The following is a 23,388-nucleotide window of genomic DNA, read 5'->3' on the forward strand; positions in this document are numbered from 1 at the left end:
AATGTCCTGACAGGTTTTCATTTGAATATATGCACAAGATATTTAGATATTATCTCTGTACAAGAGCAGCAATAATTTCATTTTTTGACATTCCAAGCTGAAAATAAAATGTTGAGGTATTTAGAAAAAAGATTACTAAAATGAGATACCAATATTAGAGAATACATCAATACAGATATATCAGCTGATATATATCATTCCTAACATGTCCTTGTAAAACCCTTATGATGAATAAATGTATTTGATCCTTGATATTTAACAGTTTACCCATATACTATTTTATGAACAACTAAATAAAAAGAAAACATAAGTACAACGAAATATGTAGTCCTTGAACAAAGATTATTAACATGTTTATTCTTGTGAAATGTATAAATACACATCTCTGCTGCTTCATTCATTCAGTAAAGTAAAACTTTACATATCGGGAAACAGGAATCCTGATTTAACCTTTATTAGCTGCAGACAGTCACGTATAGATGACTGTCGTGAAAGCAGGATATCTGTGGTGAGACCGAAGACTATAACCTCATGCAGACATATAGGGGAGTTGCTATGGTTTGCATACCTTCTTTCTCTGCAAAGCTTGATACAGTGCATGACAAAAATGTGTGGGTCTTTGCCAAACACAACACTGCTTCTATCAGCACCTGAGAAACAAAAGAACAGAAACATTGTACAGTCGGGGACACGGAGGACGCAATGTCCTGAAATGTCCCATTTGGGCACGAAGAAGCGCCGGAGTGTTTCATAAACAACATGTGGGGCTTATTATAAAGAGCAGGTCCATAAAAAGTGGCCTATTCAAGTCTGATATATAAAGAGCTCACTTGTGACTTCAATATAAACCACTGAGCTATTAAGTAACTGAGTGACCTGGCCTCAATGTTCACGTCAGCGCTGCTTTGAAAATAACTGTGTTTCTGGAGCAGCAATAAAGTGTTAATTTATGACAGTGAGGAGAGTCACACATGCACAGCAGTCCATGCAGGTGTCGTCTTTCCTGCAGAGGTCACAGTTTCATGTAACTGCCCCAAAGTGACCACGCCGACTGTTTTCACTTCGGCCTGGAACCATAAGGTCATCAACAACAAACAATCAGAGCATCCTGTCGTTTTAAGGAGTTCTAAATGTAGATAACTGAGACTGTGGGCTGTTATGATACAGTGGCACGGTTGACAGTGGTCCCAGGTTTGATCCCCAGTGTTGCCACAGTCTCTCTGTGTGAAGTTTGCATTTTCTCTTAAGTTAATTGTCCACTCTGAAGATCTCCTAGTTGTGCAACTAAGCGTGAATGGTTGTTTGTCTCTGTATCACGTTGCCTCGGATATATAAAAAATATAATAAACCTAATTGTTGTAACAGACGTTCAAAATGTAAGACTGAAGATGGGTTATTGTTGAATTGGAATAAATGTATACATTGTATCTTTATTTAACACTATGTATAATTATATATTATAACTAAATGAACAATGGCTGAATTTCATATGATTGATCCCTTTCATGTCTTGGAATCAATTAGTACAATCTGGTTTGCTCTGAATGTTTGTATATGTAACTATTGATTCTTTCACACGTCTTTGTTCACTCTGTTAAAGAACAATATCCAGATTCAGAAATGATCTGTGATGAAATGATTTATATCATAGATCCGTGTTTATAATTCTGCCATTAGTCACAAAAAGGAAGGAGAGAAAACGAAGACTCATGAAGACAGTCTCTTAATAAAACAGTAATTTATTTGACTGAAAACTAAAATCATCTGAACAGCACATTTCAAGGGCATCGTTAAGATATTTTCTCCAAGGCTCAGTGATCACGTTCATACAGTACACTTGGCATGTACACGGCATCTCCTTCAAAACAAAAGAAATACAGGAAATTAAAAGAAATAAGCCCATTTCACAAAAAAAAAAAAAAAAAATCAAATCAAGAGTCAATCGAGTAGAAAGATGACTGATTGTACAATTACCAAGCGTTTTGGTTTGGTTCTAAGCCACAGAGAAAGAAACCTGATCGCCTGACGACAGCAGGCGACGGCAAAGGAGGCACAAAGACGTGGAAGCACAGACAGGACATCCCATAATATGCTCATACACAATCTACTGGGTTCCAGCTTTAAAGTGTGAAAAAGGTTTAATAGTTTCCTTTGTTTTGTTTCGCGGGACATTTGTCTTTTTCCATGGTAAGCAAAGTGTTGGTACATTAAAAATCGAAACGCATTCATTAAATACATTAAAATTTGCTTTGTAACAAAACCCTTTCTTGGCATATGAAAACAAAAGATGGCTCTTTTTCTGCCTAATGTTTTGTGCACAAGGACCTTCCATCCATCCCAAACAAACACCTTTTCCATTCTTTATAATATATATATATATTCTTACCATCGAAAACTTACTCCACCCTCTCTGCCCATTGTTCTCTTTCACAAACCCTCCGACGATCATTCACAGACTGACAACTTGACAGGAAAATAAAGAGTGCTGGATAAAAACATGAGGTAAGAAAGTGGTCTGATTATAGATCATGCAGAACATGCAAAACAGCAACAAAGTATAGGGATGGAGAGAAAGTATAGGAAGAAAAATACAAAAACTAAATGTGCATTTATAAATGGGGAGGAAAAAAAAACAAAAAATAACATACACAGCTTTGCGTCTTTGGTTATAAAGTAGGTCGAACAATTTTCACAGCTTTTCATCCCCCTTAACACAACCACATATTCATAATTTTTCATTTTGACAAAGAAAGTCTAAAAAGAAAAGTAAATTATTAGTTTCTTTATCGAAACAGCCCATCACATAATTCATATCTTAACAACTGGTGTTCTCCTGTACAAACCCTCCTCCTCCTCGCTCTTAATACTTTACACTTTACAAAATATACATTCAACCTGGATTTCACCTAATGCAAGCTCAGCCTTAGTGTTAGCACTATCTCGTGAGAAGAAACGTGTCTATCATGGAACTTATTGCCTACTTACTGAGATCTACTGCGAGAGACAACCAATTTTAATACCTGACAGATTCTAAAATACCAAAAAGACCAAAGAGAGAGGTTTCTTTTTGCTTTTTAATAAGTATCTTGATGACATTGTTCATTTACATTATGAAAATAGCAGCCCTGAAATAAATAAATGCAAATACTAAAACTGAACTAATTAAAAAGTATCACGATTCATGTCAAAAGTATGGTGGCTCTGAGAAAACAACATAAGCGTTTGTTGCAGCATATGACAAGCTGGGGGCGCTCCACACGCGCCGGCCCCCTGGCGTCCTCCTCCGCTCAGGGAGGACGAATCCCTCCCACCTCTCTGCCGTCTTCCAGCCCTGGAGTGATGTGGGGTAGAGATGCTGGGCTGGATGTTTTTACAGGACCCTTGCAAGGGGCATCGTCCACTTCCATCACTTGTAACCCGAATAGATCGGGCCCTCTGTGCCCTTTGACCCCTCCCCAAGTCCCCTGCACAAGATCAGCATGCTTTTTAACGGTTTAAACTGGCTCCTCTAACCCCTTTCCTTCTTTCCCCGCTTCTCTGCAGCCAAGCACAGGGCCAGAATAAGACTTTTCAATTGGTGGTAAATGTCTTAACAACATGAAGGCCTGGTGACGGCAGCGTGCACACATCGAAGCATGGCTCTAGGTGACAAACAAACATGTCGCTGTTGATTTTTCCTCAAATGAGGACAAACTGAGCGCAGAGCAGAGCCTTTTGCTTTATGGAGCTAACGGGACGGTAGCAGTTGTTGTCTTTTTCTAACAGAATCTTCCGCTCCTGTCCGTGGGAGGTGTGGGTTTTTTAAGCTTGTGTTCTGGGGGAAGGGGGATCACGCCGAGGTGATGTTGGGCTGATGAGGGACGCTCGGGCTCCCCTCGTGATGAACCAAGGGGTTGTTGTTGTTGTTGTTTGTGACGAGCGCGTGTTGCTGCTGCAGCAGCAGCGGCGGCGTGTTGCTGCCCTGGGTGAGCGGACCGGACAGCTGGCTGAGCTGATCCGAGTTGGCCAGCGACTTGAGCACGGCGTTCTCGCGCTCCAGCACCGAGTTCCTATCGTACAGCTCCTTGATCTGCTCCTTCAACACCTCCACCTCCTCGCGAACAGCGTACATCAGGTGGCTCTTCACCAAGTCCTGAGAGAAGACACGACAATGGAAACTTAAATTACCACACAAAAGGACACTCTACATTCACACGACAGCAGATTCCATCTTCTAAGGGAGGAAAGGGAAAAATGTTGCCTCAGAGCTCAAAGCGATAATTGGTGGTGTTTTTTTGGAGACATCTTTAGCACCGATGCGTCACGGCCGTGAGGATTTCAACAGCTGCATTTTAAAGAGGCCAGCTGTCAATCAGGGTGCAGCGGTTGTGTCAGCGTGGTTGAGTCAGTTGTGTCACTTAAACAGTTATGAAACGAGTCATTGTACAGGCTTGCAGAGAACGCGGGTCAGCTGACCATGTTTGCTGTAACTGTAACGAGTGGAAAACTCACCATTGCCTGCTCAATCTTGTTATCGATGGCGACGACGCTGGCACCGGATGCACTGTGGAGAGAGAGAGAGAGAGAGTAAAACGTTACTTCAGGACATCAGTCTCATGTCTACCACGTGCTACGGACTGAAATCAGCTCGGTCGTATTCACAAATTGTCAAATCTGCTCCTTTAAGTGACAAACACAACCTCATGAATTTTTATTCTTCAAAAAGAACATTGAACTATCCCTGATTTTTTTTTCAGGAAAAAACATTACCAGGGAATGAGATGAACTGATTTGGAATAAAATGCTTTTCCAACAGACACACACCAGAAATAAAAACAATCTATTTTTAGTGATCTTGAGAGAAAGTGTCACAAAGGAACACTTTCAAATCCTGCAGAGGGCCCGTGTTTGATGTTGTTAAAGGCAAAGTGGGATATTACAGACATGGCACCGAGGCAGACTGGGGTAAATCACCATACATGTCATTTCCCATTCCATTAGAGGTGGGAGGGGAAATGGTCTATGCTGAACACGACTCCCAGCACAGGTCCATACTTCTCTCCATTACAACATTGTGTACATTACATACACAGATAAACTCTGATGTCAAAATACTGGAGGTACAAGTGACATCACACTAAAGAGGTTCCACCACAAACCCCACTGCCATTTCTTCACTTATAATCTCAATCTGAGATTTCTCTTTAAATGTCTTTTCTTATTGTATTTTATAACCTTCCAAATGTATATATATATCCATTCAGTGAGTCAGCATCAAACTTCACATGACATCTTTCAACAGAAAATGTGTCCAAGTGTCAATAAGAATATAGTCAAGGCTGTGTCATGTACTAGTGTAGAAGCAGCAGGGGCGGGGATAGCAAAGCTTCTGGACATTGTTTAAATTCCAACATGTCAGCAGGTCGTGGTCATCATCAGTTCTGCCTCCACAGTACGGTGCTGCAGAGAAGGAAGACCACAGGTCACGGAAGGAGGAAGACTTCCCTCCTGCAGGAGCTGGGATCCGGGCGCGGCTGGGATCGGTTTACACGATCAGCTGCCCCTCATCGCCTCCGTTAAAAACACATTCAATCATATTCTGGGGAGAGGTGGGGGGGGGGTTACTTCTTTCTGAATCCAGCTGGTTTTAAACTGTTTTTCAAAACCCACTTCAGAGCAGCGCAACATCTTGTTTTGCGACCTCGTTTCTCCTCCGCGGGAAGAAAGAGAGGAAAACAAACGCATCTCGGTTGAACCCACAAAAGGACGATTCACTTACTGAGCCTCGATCCAGATCCTCACACACAACACGACGCCAGCAAATGTTGAGACTTTACAAACAAATATATAAAAAACACCAAACCGGAGCTTTTCTATCTTATTCTCCTGGAAAAAAAGACAAGCTTCTCTCTCCTGCGCGCACAATCACCGCCCAGCTCGGATGTGGATGATGCAGACACCAAAAAAAAAAAAAAGAAAGAAAAAGCGAGGACCGAGTCGTGTTGGTGCCGCTAGAAGGAGCTCTGACCTCCAGGAGAAGGACCATGAAGTCCAGAGGCTCTAGTGTCATGTTTGGACCCAGCCTCAGGCCACATGGTGCACGTCAAAGCGTCAACTTTATTCCGTGTGCGTAAATATGAAGTTTATCGGCACTTTAACTCATTGTGGATCCGTGTAAATACCTTAAAAAATAAGCTATAAATGCATTAAAAACATTGTTGATTTAAACCCCCACAGGATCATGTGGATCTATCCAGGACTTCACAGCCTCATCCCGGGGCGCACGTAGGCAACACGTCGTGGTGGTGGTGGGTGGTCAAACCGGGGTGGGGGGGTGATGACATACAAACACAAACCCCACATGATGCCACTAGTGGGACCACACAGAGAGGACAATGGGTCACCCAGCCGATTGGAAAGCTCTTAAAAACACTCAAAAAGGACAAATGGCAACTTCACATCCACAGCGTTGAGTTAATACGAGAGTGTGCAAGAGGCGGAGCGGCATCAAACCCACAGACTCTTAAAAAACACACCCGACCACATGCAGGTCCACTCATCCCAAAGTGAAACTTCTCAAGAGAAAGTTCTGTACCTGGCGCATCTGGCTCTGTACGTCATCAAACGCCCGGAGTAGGTGGGCGATGCTCCGGGCGAGCAGGGCAGACTGTAGCTCATTCTGCAGCGCATGGCAGGACCGGTTCTCAGAAGCCTCTCCGAACTCAAAAACAGATTCACGCCGAGTTTCCCTGTGTGTTGCGACGGCAGCGCCTCCTGTTTGACTTCACAGCTGAGTTGAGTCTTAAAAGGCCGCTAGGTCACATGGTTGGCAAACAAGGAGGCGGAGTTGAGCCTGATCTCCCTCCTTCTCCTCCTCCCTGCACGTCATTCACTCCTGAACAAGTTCCACTACTCTCTGCAGCCACTGTGCCAACATCTGAATCGCTCCAGAGGCACAGGACGATTTATTCCACTGATTAAGCTGTAATCTGAAGAGGACGTAGTGCCAGTGGTGTATAAAGTACTTGAAAGCCATACTTGAGTAAAAGTACAGATATCTTACCTGAAAGTGACTTCGGTAAAAGTGAAAGTCACCCGTCAGAAAAGGACTTGAGTAAAAGTCTTAAAGTAGCTCATATTAAAAGTACTTAAGTATCAAAAGTATCTGGTGTTGAAATGTACTTAAGTATCAAAAGTAAAAGTACAAGTACCAAAATTAAAAATGCAAAGTGCTTTTTATAGTAGGCCTATACAGACACAAAACAATCCAAAATGTTTCTCCTCAAGATTTATCTCAACTGACTGAAAAATTATAACAACAATATGTATATATTGTATGTAATGTATAATTTTACAAATTTTGAACCCTAGATGAGAGAGAGAGAGAGACAGAGAGAGAGAGAGAGAGAGAGACAGAGAGAGAGAGAGAGGTGCGTGGAGGCGTGCTGCGTCAACCTCTGCTGCTCAAGTAATGAGCCAGTTTGAGAATGTAAGAAGTAGAAAGTACACATATTTTTGTTCAACTGTAACAAGTAAAAGTAAAAAGTCGTCCAAAAATAAATACTCAAGTAAAGTACAGATATGTGAAAAATCTACTTAAGTACAGAAACAAAGTATTTCTACTTCGTTACTTCCCACCACTGATTAAGCCGTAATCTGAAGAGGACGTAGTGCTTTTGTTTTTCTTTCGCTGATGTACGGACAAACAATGAGGTCTTGATGCTCTTGTTCTTTTCTGCCGGCACAAAAATGTAAAACTATAGGTGTTGGCTTTGTTCATTGTTTCAAAGTGGATCCCCGCAACATTTGCATAATGTCTCTCCACATGTGAACCTGTCAAGCTGCTTTCAGACGTGCACCCAACTCCGGAAAATTCCTCCAGAAATTATCCAGAGAACATCTAGTCAGTTGCTCCTGACTTTCTCCAATTTCTCTTCCCGTCAGCCCCTCAGTAAGAACTCTGGAGAATGTCAGTGTGCCCATGTGAGATGACAGCAGGATATTACAGACAGAGGTGCATGTGGAAGTGTTGATGTGCTGTAAACCCAAACAGCAGAATGTATATGTTATGTACGGCCTCCTGCCTGCTCTATTTAGGCGTCACTCAGCTCTGGACATTTCCTTGTTGTTGCAAACGCGTCTGACCCGGAAAAGCTCCTGCTGCGTTCTTCATATGTGAGAGGCAAAGTTCAGATCACGGCCACACCATATGGGTTTCACACAGTATCTGGAGTTCATGTTTGAAAACAGCTTCAGTCTTCTTTTTAATTTGATTATTCAACAGCAGAGGTGTTGAGGGAAATGTGAAATCGACTGGTGAAGGGTGACAAGGTGAATGAGGCACTCGTTTTCCCTCAGGAACTGTAGGTTATTGACACATACCCAAAGAAAAATGAGAATACTGTGATGTTTTCATTGGTCAAATTGACTAAAATCCGTGTACTGAAACGTCATTGCATGTCACACTAAATCCCCCTGGGTGAATTCATGTGCTTTGCAAGTAAGTAATCAGATTGGTAAAGCAGTGTTCCACATTTCCTCAGTCTTCCGCTTTCTTTCCTGTGGCAACACCAACAGCGAAACACGTGAGGCAAAGTAAGACTTTGGAAAAAATTCCACCTCCTTTTCTCCCCTCATCGGCAATCCTGTCACACTGCAGAGCGAGATCAAAGATATATTATTACAAATCGAACTGCAATTTGGAGATAATGAACAGCATGACAGATCCTCACTGACGCGTCGACTGTATGGTAAATGAGTTGCATTCCACAACAAGGGTCTTGCTCGGACGTGTGATGCGAGGGCTGATACACAACAAGAGGTGTGGCCATTCCTCCCTTTTTGAACAGAGCATTTACACATCTGGGACAAAAAACAGAGAGGAATGTTTACAAGCTGAGGCTGTAAAGTTTTTTTATCAATAATAAAAACAAAAACAAGGGTCGTGCAGGTTACATTAAATCAGTGTTGTCGAGTGACTGCCAGAACGGGCCTGAAGGAAATAGAAGAGATGCTAGAGGGAAAGTAAGTGGACTCGTTTGTTGCCATTCACCGTCCAAGCAAAACAAAGCAAACTGTACATTTTATTCAAAGAGGAAGACATGTGGAGGTTTATATAAGGGCCTCTCGCTGCGTTAACCTCAACATGGGCCTTCCCCGCAGACTGCAGCAGCACGACCCCCCATAACAAAGTCTGCAGGACCACAAGGCAGCACATTCCAGATCGGGACACCTCCAACTTAGAGGCCAGCGCCTCCTGACCCAGACATCTGTGTCAGAGCCACCATCACGCTGGGCCAGCACGCAGTCAAGCTGCTCCGAGTGGACTGGTTATCAAAACAGACCTGCAACCTCAAAGTGTTTGGTTTGATACCAGCTCCGGTTGTTTCCATCATCAGCATGTGTCCTGTTTAACACGGAGCTGCGACCTGCTCACGCACCGCAACACTGATCAGCCACAACATCAGTACCTGCTTTTTCTGTTTCTGATCAGCACACATTATTGATCCTGACATTTCCAGTGGACCCGTTTCATACGAGACACGTGCAGGAGCAAAGTGTGCTCTCATCCCCCTTGTGTTTGTCACATGATGTTTCGCGGTGCCAGAAATCCAATGTGGCACACGTCCCCAACCCAGAGCAAGCAAACACTCACCGTGGGGGGAGGCAGCTGGATAAATTAGACCTCAGTGATAACCACCCTCCTCCTCTGTGAGTGCATTTCAAAACAATAGGTGGAGGGTGGGCTGTAACAACAGAGGAAGTGCGCTTACTCACTGACGACTCACTGTTGTCCTCTTTCAAACGGCTTTAGTGCAGCTCTCACTGTTTGTAGATGCAGTTCAGCTGCTGCACCAGAAGAGGTCGGCAGAACACTCAGAAGAGCAAATTCAGACAGAGGTCTTTCTTCAATGATCACAATTAACTCTTTGTTATGGCAGAAATCAGCTAATTACATGACAGCACGTGGCAAAATGAGAAAATATAAAAATGTATGTATACAAATTATCCAATTAGTGCCATTCATCAGGCAAAAAAATCCCTCCAAGGGAAACTTTAAATACAGTCACTAGTGCTAGAAGTAAACATTGAAAGAGACAATTTCATGATAAGACTTAAATGACTTTTATGTTGCACTTAAACCAAATAAATTTAAAATAATGCTAAGGGTTGTCCAATGCTACACAGAGGAAGAATATATAGAACATATAACCATGTTTGTCCTGATATGGTCCTGCAGCCAAAGAGGATATTTTTTAAGAAGAAGGAAAAAGAGTATTTTGTATCACCTGGTGGCTTCGCAGCAGAAATAAACCAGGGAGAAAAAAACCTGTCGAACAATAAATAGTTTTTACCAATGTTAACCAACGCCAAAAATTACATCAGAATGCTTATTTCACAATACACAATTGAAACAGCCCTCCCTCCCCTGTCCCCACTGAGCATAGGCCTCCAGAAAGCAACGGAAAACCCCGGAAATGTAATGTTTCCGAGAACTGGAATTGGCTTTTTGACATAACTTAGTGAAAAGATTGGAAAGGAAAAATTAACTACATGAATCCGCAACCAACCAAGCTTCTCAAGCCGCCTCTCAACACTTTGCTCGTCACTAATGATCCCGCTCTCTGAGAACAAAGAGAGCAGTATCTTTAAAGGGGGACTTCTCAACAGGAGACCTGTGAGTGAGACATGTTTACCTATCTAGTTAGACAAATTATATCATTGCAGCGGCCACATCCAGTTTTCCATGGAAACCTCCACTGTAAATAAGGTTTTAGTGTTTTAATTTTTAGATCAACTATGTCTCTGTCCAGGAAAACTTGAGACACTTTATCGAAAGAAAATTATTTAGACATCTCTAAGGCTGTAACTAACAATACAGTAGTATCATTACCTAATACCACAAGAAAACATTCCATTATGTTGCTGATTGTAACTTAAAACTGAGCACACAAGTCAAGGTGAATATTATTGCAGTGTGTTAACAATAATTATTTGAATTGTTGGATTGCATTATTGCTTGTCACGATCCAAACAACCACAAATCTATCTTTGGTGATGCATACTTGAAATTTGCATTTTGGACTAGATTTGTCACAAAAGGAAAGAATCTTGACAAACTGCTTCTGGGCTGAAACTGTTCAAACAATACCGACAATCGCAGGATGCTGGGAGTCAGTTAATACGAGTCTCTGAACGTCGAGTATTTATTGGATGCTCTGTTGTCGGGACGTCTTTTGTAAGGGGAGGTACACGCTGAAACAATACAGACTAAACAAAATAAGACGGCGCTCAGGGACCGCTTGTTCGGAGATTGAAGCTTTATTTTTCCAGCACTAAATCAGAGTCATGAGTGGGTGAGTCTGGTGCCACAGAGCTTCCTCGTAAACAGCCCAAAGGAACTGTCCCACTCGTACCTCGCCTGTTACATAATCCCCAGACTTGTTCACAAACATGGCCTTGTTGTGCATGTCCCACGTGACGTTCCCTCAAAGAAAATCAGCTCGCCCTAAGACATGGACACCTTCAAAAGACGCCTTGGTGGATGAATTAGACGACAGGGAGCACATGCTTGTTTGGAAGCCCTTGAGGAGTTGATACAGTCGAAAGACGACCTTGGTTCTTCAGACAGCGGATGAGCTTCAACAGTCAGTCTTAATTTTACTGGGTTACGAGGGACTTCGTTATTTTAACCTGTGTCGGAACTAAAATAACTCCTGTCAGGGAAGTTTGTTAATGGTTGCAGCGTCATCCCACCCAGCTACCGAAGAAACAATAAAGAGCCACAGTGTAATGTGGCCATTGAACTCCATGGGCAAACAGTAGGGGACCCAGGGTGAGGGCTGGGGGCCTTAAATAATCACTACCTATACGGTGCTCGGATGAAAGCAGATCCTAAGAATGCACCACGTCTCAATATCATATTTCATGACTGTTTCTCCACTACCCTCAGTGATTTGGCGGTGTGCTACTTGTTTGGCCAAACGTGGATTGAGACCCCACAGAAATGTGTTAAAAGTAACATTTACTCCTGAGGCCTTGATGGGAAAATCCTGGCACCTCGCTGTTAACGAGCCTCTGTATTCAGCAAAGCATTTATCACGGGATCAAGGACTTAGCTTCATTTGGGCTTCCTCTCTGAGCTACACGGTCTGGGTCAGACTTATGTCAATAGGAGCAATGCTGTGAAAACTCTGGGACCTGATACATGTCTCCCATTAGTTTTTAACTGCTGCATCCAGCTCATTTTTTTTGTGAAACTTGAGCTTCAGGACTTGACGTTACACAGCAGAGACTGAGAACAATCGTCAGCTGTAACCCCGATAAAACATACAATGTGTAACTTCTGTCGCTAGGGGTCTCTCATTCAAAACAAAAACAAAAGACCTAGCTCGACAACATCATGAAGCGTCCGATCATGGGAGAGTTGTTGTCTGGGAAAGTCACTGGGAAAGCAGATATGACGCAACTAAAAGGTAACCAAAAGGATACCTCCTGTTATCTTGAATAAAACCAAGGATTTCTCTGGGTTTGAACATTGCTGGATACATTTTGAATAATGCAAATACACAAGTAAACAACTAATTAAACATAGGTCTAGTCATTTTTAGACATTTTAATTAAGAATTATTACACATAATACCTTCAAATTGAAGCAGAATGCAAAATGTACTTCTTCCTATAATCATTCACTGCATGGCTGTGCACGCCAATTGACCCTCTGCTGATCCGAACAGTAGAAGCCTGTGGTTATATTGGGTATCTCCCAGTTGTGAATGCCTTCCACTGACTAAGTGTGAAGCAAGACGACATTGAAAAGGCTGCATGTGTGCGCAGTGTTTCCAGAGATAAAGTTGACAGGATGAAAATGCTGCCACCTAAAGAGCCCTCTTTAAGACATGAGGTCTGTTACATAAGCCGTTCAAAGTCTTTGACGATTATGATCTCCATTCATCGATCCCTCCCTGCACTGAAAAAGGCTCAAGTCTGAGATCAGACCTCTGCACTATGTCAAGTCATATCCATCGAGGATCTGCAGTTAGTGATTATGCTGGAGGGAGCGTCCCTCCTTTACCACCACTTTGGAATCTGTTCAGAATTATGTACTTATTGTTGTGTGTGATTCTAAGAAAGACTTTGAAACTGAATTGGGCGACGTCCTCTGAGCACATGCCCCAAAGCCTGTCAGCAATTACAAAGTGTTTCTTTGTGAGTATTTTCCAGTTGTATGGAGAAATGAGGGACTCCAATTATGTCAATGCCGAGACAAAAAGAGGATTTGGTGAAAATCCAAGTTTTAACAGATGTTGAATAACATGTGGTGTTTAAGTTATGTGCCTGCAGTTAAGCGTGAATATCAATAGGTAATAAAAACATATCTAACTTCAAGTTTAAAGTAAGATAAGATATTTAATCTACCTTCCTCTCGCGTGTCATTTTTTGTATTTTCTAACCCTTTAGCTACCCCGAAATGTATAGTACAAAAATACTGGATTTTTTTATGAATGATAAAGGCAGATTGCTGAGAAATTATAAAATAAGCCAATTAGGAGTTGACTGGTATGAGCACCTCAGGAGTGAAACTACATCTTTCCCACGTTCAACTTGCCTCATAATGAAATGTTTGGTTCCGTGTAATAAACACAAAGTGCCTACCTGGTCTAGATCAAATGACGGCTGAGCGAGGGGCCGCTGATCAGGTTTGCTCAGTGTGAATATAAATCTGTCTTTTCTTTATTGTTTGCTATCATAAAGTTGATTACTGGAGATGGAGGGCAGTAAAAGAGCTGCTGCTGCTTTACTTGGGACCAATCACAGCCTCACAATGAATCTATTCAGCGGATCAACAGATCGCTTTTCTGAAATGTTAACTAATGAAAACCATAACCTGTTATTTAGTTTGGCTGAAATAAATTAAATCTCAGAGGCGATGTTAGCCGAGCTAAGGGATCACATAAAGGTCAATAGAGTTTGCGCTTGTGTAATGATTATCAGAAATAATTAAGAATTCCGGGGTTGTATTGGCCTTGTAAACCACTAATAAGTCCGTGCAGGGAATTTTAAATGACTGTGAAGAACAAAAAATTGGCAGTTGTAGGAACAAATCTGTGAATGTCAAAATCAGATTTGTGCAAAAATTACATCAACACAGAGTGATGCAACAAAAAAGAAGAAAAACAGCTTTTACACAAGAACAAATTCAAAACGGATGGGTTCTCACACTGAAACTGAAGTTACACATACAACAAAACAGCACAACTATATATAACACTGCTTTATTGTGTATTTTGCACTATTTTTTTTAGTTATATAAAAATAAGTATTAATGTTCAGGAACTTGGAGAATCTCATCATGGTATGTAAATTTATTAAAATCATTTTACCAGCATTTAATCTTTTTGAACTTAGAACTACATACGATTTGGCTGTAAAGACTATCAGGCAAGTAGGAAAGTGTGATAGACATAAAATCATATCTAGATATTTAAAAATAGATATTTATAGATGGATATTTTGCATTGTAAAAAATATTTTTAAGTATTAAAAGGCTTAAAACCATCCATGTCATCTGCAAATGAGAGTAGTGACAGTATTTCATCTGTTGCTTTTCTTGTCCTGACGATATATTCCAGTGAAGTTGGCTGAGTGTGGTATGTGTTGGTACGTTGGCTGGTTTAGGCCGAGTTGTGGTCAGCTGACTTCCAAAGCTTTTCATATCCTTTATATTCTCTGCAGTGGCAGATTCTGAAACAAGTTAGTTGTCAAACAGTCTTAAACTGCAGCCAATTTCTGACATTTGTCTTTTAAGATGTCTGCATTTTGCCTCTTATCATTGTTGGTTCACAAATTTTATAATATTTTTGTATTCAATATTAACTTGGAATTTGATTGGTGACATGCTCGACAATATCAGCTCAAACGTCATTAAAACAACAATTAAGATATTATTGTAAAGATGATTCCTGTTGCACATGTCAATAGGCATTCGTGCTTTGATGCACGCAAAACTGTGAGACTAGTTCAATATATTACTGGTAATTAGTGTTGGGGTGCACTGCCCAGCTTAGGTTTGACACTTTTTGAGGCAATCATAGAGGAATCCAACAGGAATGCTCCTTTAGGCCCTCAAACTGTTTATGAGCAATCCCCTCTTCGCTTATAACAAGTCCAACCTTGCAGGAGAGTTGGCTCAGTACAAAGGGAGGTGGAATGAGGCGGCGCCCTCAGATTTCCCTGCTGTTAGTTGAAAGCCCTTGAATAAAGACGCACTGTTAGTCACAGGGCCTCGAGGCAAACATGAGCTGGATGGTGAACAAACAGAAGCGCGGAATCTTCAGTCGGCCGCGGCGACAAACACACTTGCTCAACTGCTACAGTTGTTTTTATGTAAACATTCCCATCCCATCAGAACCTGCTCCGCTTTTAAGTATATGGTCATCGGCACGCCTCATGTTTTTCTGTTGTGCAATTACACAAAACAGACAAACTCCACATTCATGAAAGTTACTCGGTTACTCTGACTTCCACTGTCAGTTTCTGTGTCATAATTTGTTAATTAAATCAAGCTATTCTGTATACTATACAACTATACTATACAATACTATACCTCTGTATAAACCAGAGAGACAACGTAACAATTGTAACACAATGTAAATCAGCATAATTTCCCTTATATCTGTGACATTGCAAAATATTTATTTAAATTTTGAGCAAAGAATCCATTAAGATGAGAAATATTTCTTGTCGCAGGAACAAATACAGGCTTATATGCTTTGTGATTTGTTCATCACTTTTCATCAGAATACGCAATACACAGTCCAACTGGGCTCACATTTGGCAGCCATAGCAAAAGTCTAAATAGAAATTGCTCTAATTTACCTAAACGACCCCTAGTCTCTGGACCCCTATGCAAACGGTTTCCTCAGAGCTCTTTCCTCGAAAATCTCAGACATCTTTTCACGACTCGACAAGCCAAATATAATAAGTGCGCTGCCACCTCAACTCCAGAGTTAATGATTGTTGTTTTAAAGCCAATTAAACATCCATGGCAGACAGTCAAATAGTTCCAATGAGACAGCACGTGGGAACAGAACATGGTTGTGTGACTCATGTAATCTTAATCAAAATCAACTGGCGTTAATCTTCCCATTTCCTAGTACTGATGCTGCTCAACGGGAACTCACACGTTTTACAATGATTTATTATCCATCGGAAATGACAGATACGTCAATTATGTAGTCTCTTCTGTATCATGAGAAAACAAATATACATGTATATGTAGTCATAGAAAAAATGTATTATAAAAAAGAAGAGCTTGATGCAGAGGAAAACTTCTTAATCATCCTGTGTCCCCATCAATGTGGTTGAGATGAGGTGACTGTACATTCAGGACTCTCTCCTTCAGGGAGTTGTAGAACGAAGTGGTGAAGTCGGTGTGTAAGTCAATTTGCGTGTCCAGAGAAGGTAAACTTGCCCGAGACCTGAATATTCCCGGCACTATGTTTTACTGCTGTTTGATACAATAAACCTGGAAAACAAGTCATCCACTGTGTAATGCTAGTATTTCTTATCCCATAGCAAGATTTTGGCCTTTTTCCCTGTCTGAGAAGTGGTTTAGAAACTGCTCCTCTTCCTCAGAAATTACTACAAGACAGCCTTCTTTTCCCATTTGCCGAGTCTTGCTTTCTTTTCTCAGCAAATTCGATATCCTGTTTTGTCTTCCAGGAAAGCTTGATCTATTGATATTCTGATGGGGTAGTCACCTTTCGCCTGCCTGAACATGTTCTAGGTACAACTGATCCAGTTCCTGCAAAGTGTTATATACTTCCATGCAATGGCCCCCTTACAATCCTTTTCTCTAGTCATGATTTCACAGTAAGATCATCGTTTCGATTAGAATAACAGTCTGCCTTCTGAAGCTTTGTGAGGCCATTTTTCCTACGATCTGCTGGGGACAAGTGGAAACCCCCAAGTTTTCAGTACAATATTTTCTTCTTGTATTGTGATTCTGTTTCTTCTTATGGTGAGGACTGCTTGGTGGATAAAGGGCTGCTTGAATTTACATGTTCAATTAATCTAGCTACGCTTAAGAAGACACACAGAAGACCCACATTTCTGAAAAGTCTGTTACTAGCAGGTACTAACTTAACTCGTAAAACATAAGGATTACTTTTAACATTAAAGTCCCAGAGTCAATAAATCCAAGTTGGATTGTCCATATCACAAATAACATTACATCATAAAACACAACCTCTGTCATGTCAGTGAGATCTTAGATGTGCAGAGCTATGCTCCCTGGCCACTGTGCTGCTCATGGCAAGAGAAACCCGAGCACTGCATCCTCGTGACTGGCACAACTCGGAGCCATGAGACGGCACGATATCAAAGTGTCACAAAACACATTTGGATGCTTCCCGCAGTCCCATGCTTTCTCCATGCAGTACATACCCACAGCTGCCAAAATGTGCAGCTTAAAATTAATTTCCATGGTTAATCTTTAAAAAACATTTTTTTTTAAATGGAGACCATTTGCAAGAGAAGTTAAATAAAGATATATTTGTGCAACAATCTGGCAGCAGACATTTCTGCAAAAACCTACAATTGAAAACAACAATGGAAATTGTTTTAAATTTGGGGTAGAGAGGGTAAGGAATATATGAAGCAAAATAACTCAATAAAAGTATAATTATTATTTTGTAACAATACATGAAAGATGTATTTAGTATTCAGAGTATAACAATGCTCAGCGGGTCTAAAGACCTTAGGCAGCTGTGGTCAGAGGGGAAACTCGATGACATCCGAGTTTAATTAGCAAACAATGCAAGTCATCTTTCACCAACTCTAAAATATGGTCTTCATTCTTCTTGAATGATGTTTTCATTGTTTAAAAATAGATTCAAACTGAGTTGATGAGTGCCTCACCTTGTTGACATAGGTCACTGACAGCTTCTTTTTTTAAATGACGCTGGAGGACACCATAAATAGCTAAAGGATAAGTTAATACACATTGTCTTGCAAGGTGTGCTTGTTTATAAGGCTGCGGGTTTGGGGTTAGCCAGTCCAGGCCACGCACACACACACATAAACACATCCGTGCTCATACCTATCATTGACGGGCTTTGACCCCCGTAATCTGCTAGGTCGGAAAGCCTGGTAGAAAGCAGTGGACGGATTCCTGCATTTTATTGTTGGAGGAAACAGAGACAGGAGAAACATGAGTAAAGGATAAGAAACATGTACGCTGGCATACGTACGTATATACGTGTGTATGTGTGTGGGGGGGGGGGAGAGAGAGAGAGAGAGAGAGAGAGAGAGAGAGAGAGAGAGAGAGAGAGAGAGAGAGAGAGAGAGAGAGCGAGAGAGAGAGAGAGAGAGAGAGAATTAGAAAGTAGAGGGACATCCTGAACCACACTGAGAGGTCAAAGGAAGTGATGACACAATCCAGATGGCCGAGCTCTATTCAGAAATAATATGATTTAGCAAGAACAGGGGCATGTTCCGAAGTCGTAAAACCTGTCATATATTGTCTTTTACTAGTTGAAATACAACCACCTCTTGCTGCTTGTCGTAAAGCTATATATTTAATTCAATATCATTTTATATACATGACAATAACCACTTTTAGACCAAAAAGAATATAACAGGATGTTTGGTGCTTTAAATAATTTGAGTGCACCTAAACAGCACAGGAAATTCAGTTTGTCATTTGTCTAGTGCCCATTGTCTTTTCTCTACAAAAAACAAAAATGCTAAAAGCTTTAAAATTAAAATTACAACTCTTGTCAGTTTCCGTTGAGATCACCTTCTCCTTGCACTCTCATGTAGTCTTATAACTTATTACACAATTCAATTTGTGATATTATGACAGATCTTATACTGACCCTCAAAGGTTAACTTTGTCATGTCCCGCCAGCTATTAACATTCATGAATTTACAACAACTCTACATCTACTTGGCCGGACAGCTTGTAGAGTAAAAAGTAAACTTCAGACAGAGGCAGTTTTCTTCACATAGCGGCTGAGGGTAGATAAAATTACGAGCCACATAAAATATTTATCAGCATTTGGGTATTTGCAAGCATATGGTGTTAATGTTACACTAAGTACATAATTTAACCTGTCTGCAAATCTCTGTCCTGATTATCTGAATTAAAGTTATTATGTTTAAACTGTTCAATAAGCTTTATAACAAAATAATCCTTACAATTTCAATAGGGCCTCACCTGACCTTTGATCAGTGCTCGGGCTCTAAATACAGAGTGAAAATGTTTTTACCAAGTTAACAGTGGTAACATCCGGACAAGTACATGCTCGGTTCAAGTTCATGTCAGTCGCCCTGTTGTCTGCCAGTAAATGTTAAACTTTCCACGACTTCTCTAACTATAAGCGCAGGGGTGGTCTACAGAATCATAAACCGTCTTCACCATAAACGAGACACTGCGGTACCAGAAAACAAAAGCAGTCAGGAGAAAGGAATTCATGTACGAAACTTGGAAAGTGGGTTAAACAATGCACTACTATACTAGATGGCTGTAAGGAGTGATTTACAGCTCAGTTTCCTTATCTGAGCCCATGACAGATTTATCTCTGTCCCAACCCACAACCAGGAGCTGAAGACTTAGAAAATTCTAAGTCTTGAGCTCCTGGTGCACTGGGGTGGAATTTAGACACTGCATGTTTAAAGAGCTCACAAACAACAAAAGCAGGAGCTGTGAACTCGGTGCTCTGAACACGGCAAAATACCTGGGTTTATTGGGATGGGGGAGGAATAATTTAAATGCATGACCAGCTCATCGGTCAGAGCAGTGTTTCCCTCAGAGTTTGATTCAATCCATTACGTTAGGAGGGGGTTTATGAAAGGTATTTTCTCGCAAAAGACATGTGAACACGCTATAATCTGCATCCAGTGCAAAGGAAGAGAACTGTATGCTTATACCAGAAATGTACACAGCTGAAGCGGTATCTACCGATGTTATGCCAAATTCCAACTGCCTGCGGAGGACAGTTAAAACTTAATGGAAGATTTGACGAGCCTCTAATGCGGCGAGAGGGAGAGAAAGCGAAAATGCCAACAAATGAAACACTGTTATCATCTTACTTATTAATTATCTGAGTTATTATGAGACATGTTTAAAATTAGATCACTATGACAGGACAAGAATATAACTATAGCTGGCTGCCAAAGTCTAGGTATTCAATGGTAAACACTAAAGAGGGTAAGAAGGGTAGGACAAGGACACTTGATTTGTCATCCTACTTGAAACCCCATCAAGTATTGAAGCAACAAAGTATAAAAGTCTCTTTTACAGTGATTCGTATTTCAAAATAAACAGCAATGCACAGTATATCGCAATATCAAGGAAACTTAAAAAGACCAAACTTCATGTTTGTTAGCTAACGACTGTTTTGGTTGTAAAAACTCTGACAACTTCATCACAAATGCTTTCCATGATTGGAAAAAAATTCTATAAAATCGACTGTTAGTGTGCGACTAGCACCGACATTTCTTGTCAGCCCTTTGAGCTCTGAAACTTTGTGTGCATTTCTACCTGGAGTCAGATCTGGGTCAGTGTGTAAATCAGAGGTTACCGTCTGTAGGAAAAACGCAGATGTAGCCAAGATACGTGACATGGAAAAAAAATTCTAAGGCACAATTTATGGTCGACGTTTAAATGTTCACACGTGTGTTCATCAGGGATTTAACGTAGAATTGGAAAACACTGAGCCATGCTGCATTTGCACTGAATAAACCGACGTACATCAGTTCTGTCAGATGGAGGACGGAACTGATCAAGTCATTAAGTGTAATCAGATCTAGAGCTAAAATTATTTATCAAAAGTAAATAAATCCGCAACTGTCTTGTTAAGTGGCTGATTGTTGGTCTTTTTAAAGTTCCTTATGAAACAAAACTTCAGTGCTGTCACATTGCAACCTCCATCAGCATAAGGGCTGGAGGCTAATGTTTAAGTGACTATAGTCCAATTAGTTCCAGTGTGTGAAAAGGTAAAGAGCAGAATGTTGTTAAGTAGGTGTGCAAGTTCAGAATCGTAGCTTCTCACCTAGTCGACCCTACAGCCTAAGGGGAGAAGCAGGTGATGGTAGCACACGTGATGGAAACTCTCTCAGGTGTTAAGTTAAAAGGCATTTAGTGTCCAACCTGACTGTGCACATGACAATACTTCACCTATAAGTGGGTTTCTGTCAGTTATATTTAGAATGTATAGGTCTTTAATTCCTAAAAGAGGATTAAACGCAATGATGTGAAGGTGAGGTCAAATATGATTGCCTCCATTCAAGTGCATAAGTTGCCTGAATCTATTTACCTGAGCTAACATGCAGAATAACAATTACATGTACGCCCGAACATAAGGCAATATAATTTTCTGAAACGTTTACCGAAGTGGGGATTGTCTTAAACTTCAGGACCAAAAAACTACATGTGTAATTAGGGTGCTATGCTATAGAGTGTTGTATTGGTTGGTTGTAGCCCTAATGTCTGAAGTGGTTCAGAGTCTATCGTGAGTGTTTCAGAGTTAATCAGCCTTTAAGGTGTTTCTTGTGTCCAGTTCAACCTCCAGGCGTTTATTGAGGCTGGTGTAACATGTGCTGCTGTCTCAGGGGAAATATATTCAATGCGAGTAAAAAGTTCTTAGCATCTCCTGACATCTTCTCGGCGGAAATTAAACAGAGACAAAATCTAGCAAACATTTGAGAATTATGTCTGTCACAAATGATGAACTCTAAATGACTGCAGTCGGAAAAAAATCTCAACCCTCAGAGAAATCAATTATTCAAGAGGAATTGAGAGTGAGAGAGGAATCAACTCGCAGCAGCATTTCAGTCAGCTGACAAGTGGCAACTGAGAAAGTGATCTGTCACGAGAAGTCCAACCAAACCTTGCGATCACCCACAAGCCACCACAGCATGGTATCTACCCACAAACCAAAGAAAAGTCCTGGCTACAGTACACGGCACCTAGTCCTGGAAAAATGTCTCAAAAAAATGGGTCGCATATTGGGCAAATTGTCAGAGGTAAAGTCACATGGTAATGTCAGATGAGGGAGACTGTTCCCTGATCTCATTAAGTGTTTCCCTTTAATTACCTCTAACACACACAGAACAGACCCGTCTATCATAGTCTGAGTGGCTGTCAGGAACACCGAGTCCCACTGAGTTAGTGGCCCAGTGGAATATTCAAAAATCCAGTGTTAACCTTTCTCTGCAGACACAACCACAGGAAGATTCTGTTTGAGCTGCGCATGTTCCCGAGACAGTCAGAAGTTCTCAGATGGCATTTCCTGCCTTTTACAGATCTTTGAAAAAACAAGAAATATCTAATCCATATAGTCTGTGTCTATGGGTCATTCTGTCGGGCAGCATGAGATGAAAGTCCAACCATGTTGCAGAAATTGGGTTGTTAACTGCAGGTGGTTTTCGTGTAGCAGTTTTTCAGATTCCTGCATGCACAAAGAATTGAGCAGACTATCCCAAAACAGATTTGATCATACATCTTTAGTTTTATGTAGTAAAAATAAATGGGGTCTGAAACTGGACGGTGGGATGAAATGTGACCTACAAGTTGGAGGAGTGCTTCTCATAACGCAGTGATTAGGAGATGCCGTGGGAGAGAGAGGAAGAGGCTAAGTGGCCAACAGGGACGTGGCCCTCTGCATGGGACCAAGCCTGTAGCCATACATGGGTCAGGCCAAGTCCCAGCTGTGCAGCTAACCACCACTAACAGCACTACTCCGCCCACTCTCCTATGGGAGGTTGCAACACGTAGGACAGAGAAGAGGGGGTCTGCTTAGGGTATTTGTGACTCAACACAAATAAGATCACAACTAAAGCTTTAGCAATGTTAAAGGCAGGCTGCAACACATCACCCAAGACTGGCAAATATGTAAAGCCAGCGAAAGATGAGTGAAAATATGTCACACTGATATGAGCATTCTGGTAAGCGGAGGGTGTTAATTTCTGTTTGGGTTACACATAATTGTTACCATGAGTACAGATGAGTCAGGATAAATCAGGATCTGGGGTGGCTCATTCATCTGGGTGGCAACTGATAACATCAGCCTGCAGCTACAAAGCCACCCTCTCTGCTCAATTTCACTCGGCAGGGCTCAAGTTCACTGACTCAGTCTGTTAAATAAAGTGTAGAATTGGTTCCTGAAGCGTGATGCTGGCCCAGTGAACTCTGCCATATTTTCCCTCAGGTCTGTTTCTGCTCTGTAACAACACTGGCCTGTTGCTGTCCAGGGGCTTTTCCTGGGGTCAAGCGGCTGGGCACCACGACAGAGGGGTAATCATGTGACAACAAGTACAAGGGACATATCGAGCAGGAAAGCAAGCACAACAAACAGACATTATGACAAGAAAAACAGGTCACAAAACATCTTGAATATCATC

The 23,388-nt window shown here is 41.3% G+C and overlaps 1 protein-coding gene across 1 annotated transcript in view; it reads right to left on the reverse strand.

Moving 5' to 3' along the window:
- Positions 1-1,721: 1,721 nt before the first annotated feature.
- Positions 1,722-23,388, reverse strand: part of tsc22d2 (TSC22 domain family 2) — a 35,002-nt gene continuing 13,335 nt past the window's right edge. Inside the window, exons 2-3 of the mRNA XM_061077786.1 lie at positions 4,492-4,543; positions 1,722-4,132 (exon numbers count right to left, since the gene is read on the reverse strand). Of these exons, the coding sequence (XP_060933769.1) occupies positions 3,830-4,132; positions 4,492-4,543 (355 nt within the window). The 3' untranslated portion in view covers positions 1,722-3,829. The remainder of the gene's footprint in view (positions 4,133-4,491; positions 4,544-23,388) is intronic.

Source organism: Limanda limanda, chromosome 9, assembly GCF_963576545.1.
Source record: "Limanda limanda chromosome 9, fLimLim1.1, whole genome shotgun sequence".
NCBI classification, from domain to species: domain Eukaryota; kingdom Metazoa; phylum Chordata; class Actinopteri; order Pleuronectiformes; family Pleuronectidae; genus Limanda; species Limanda limanda.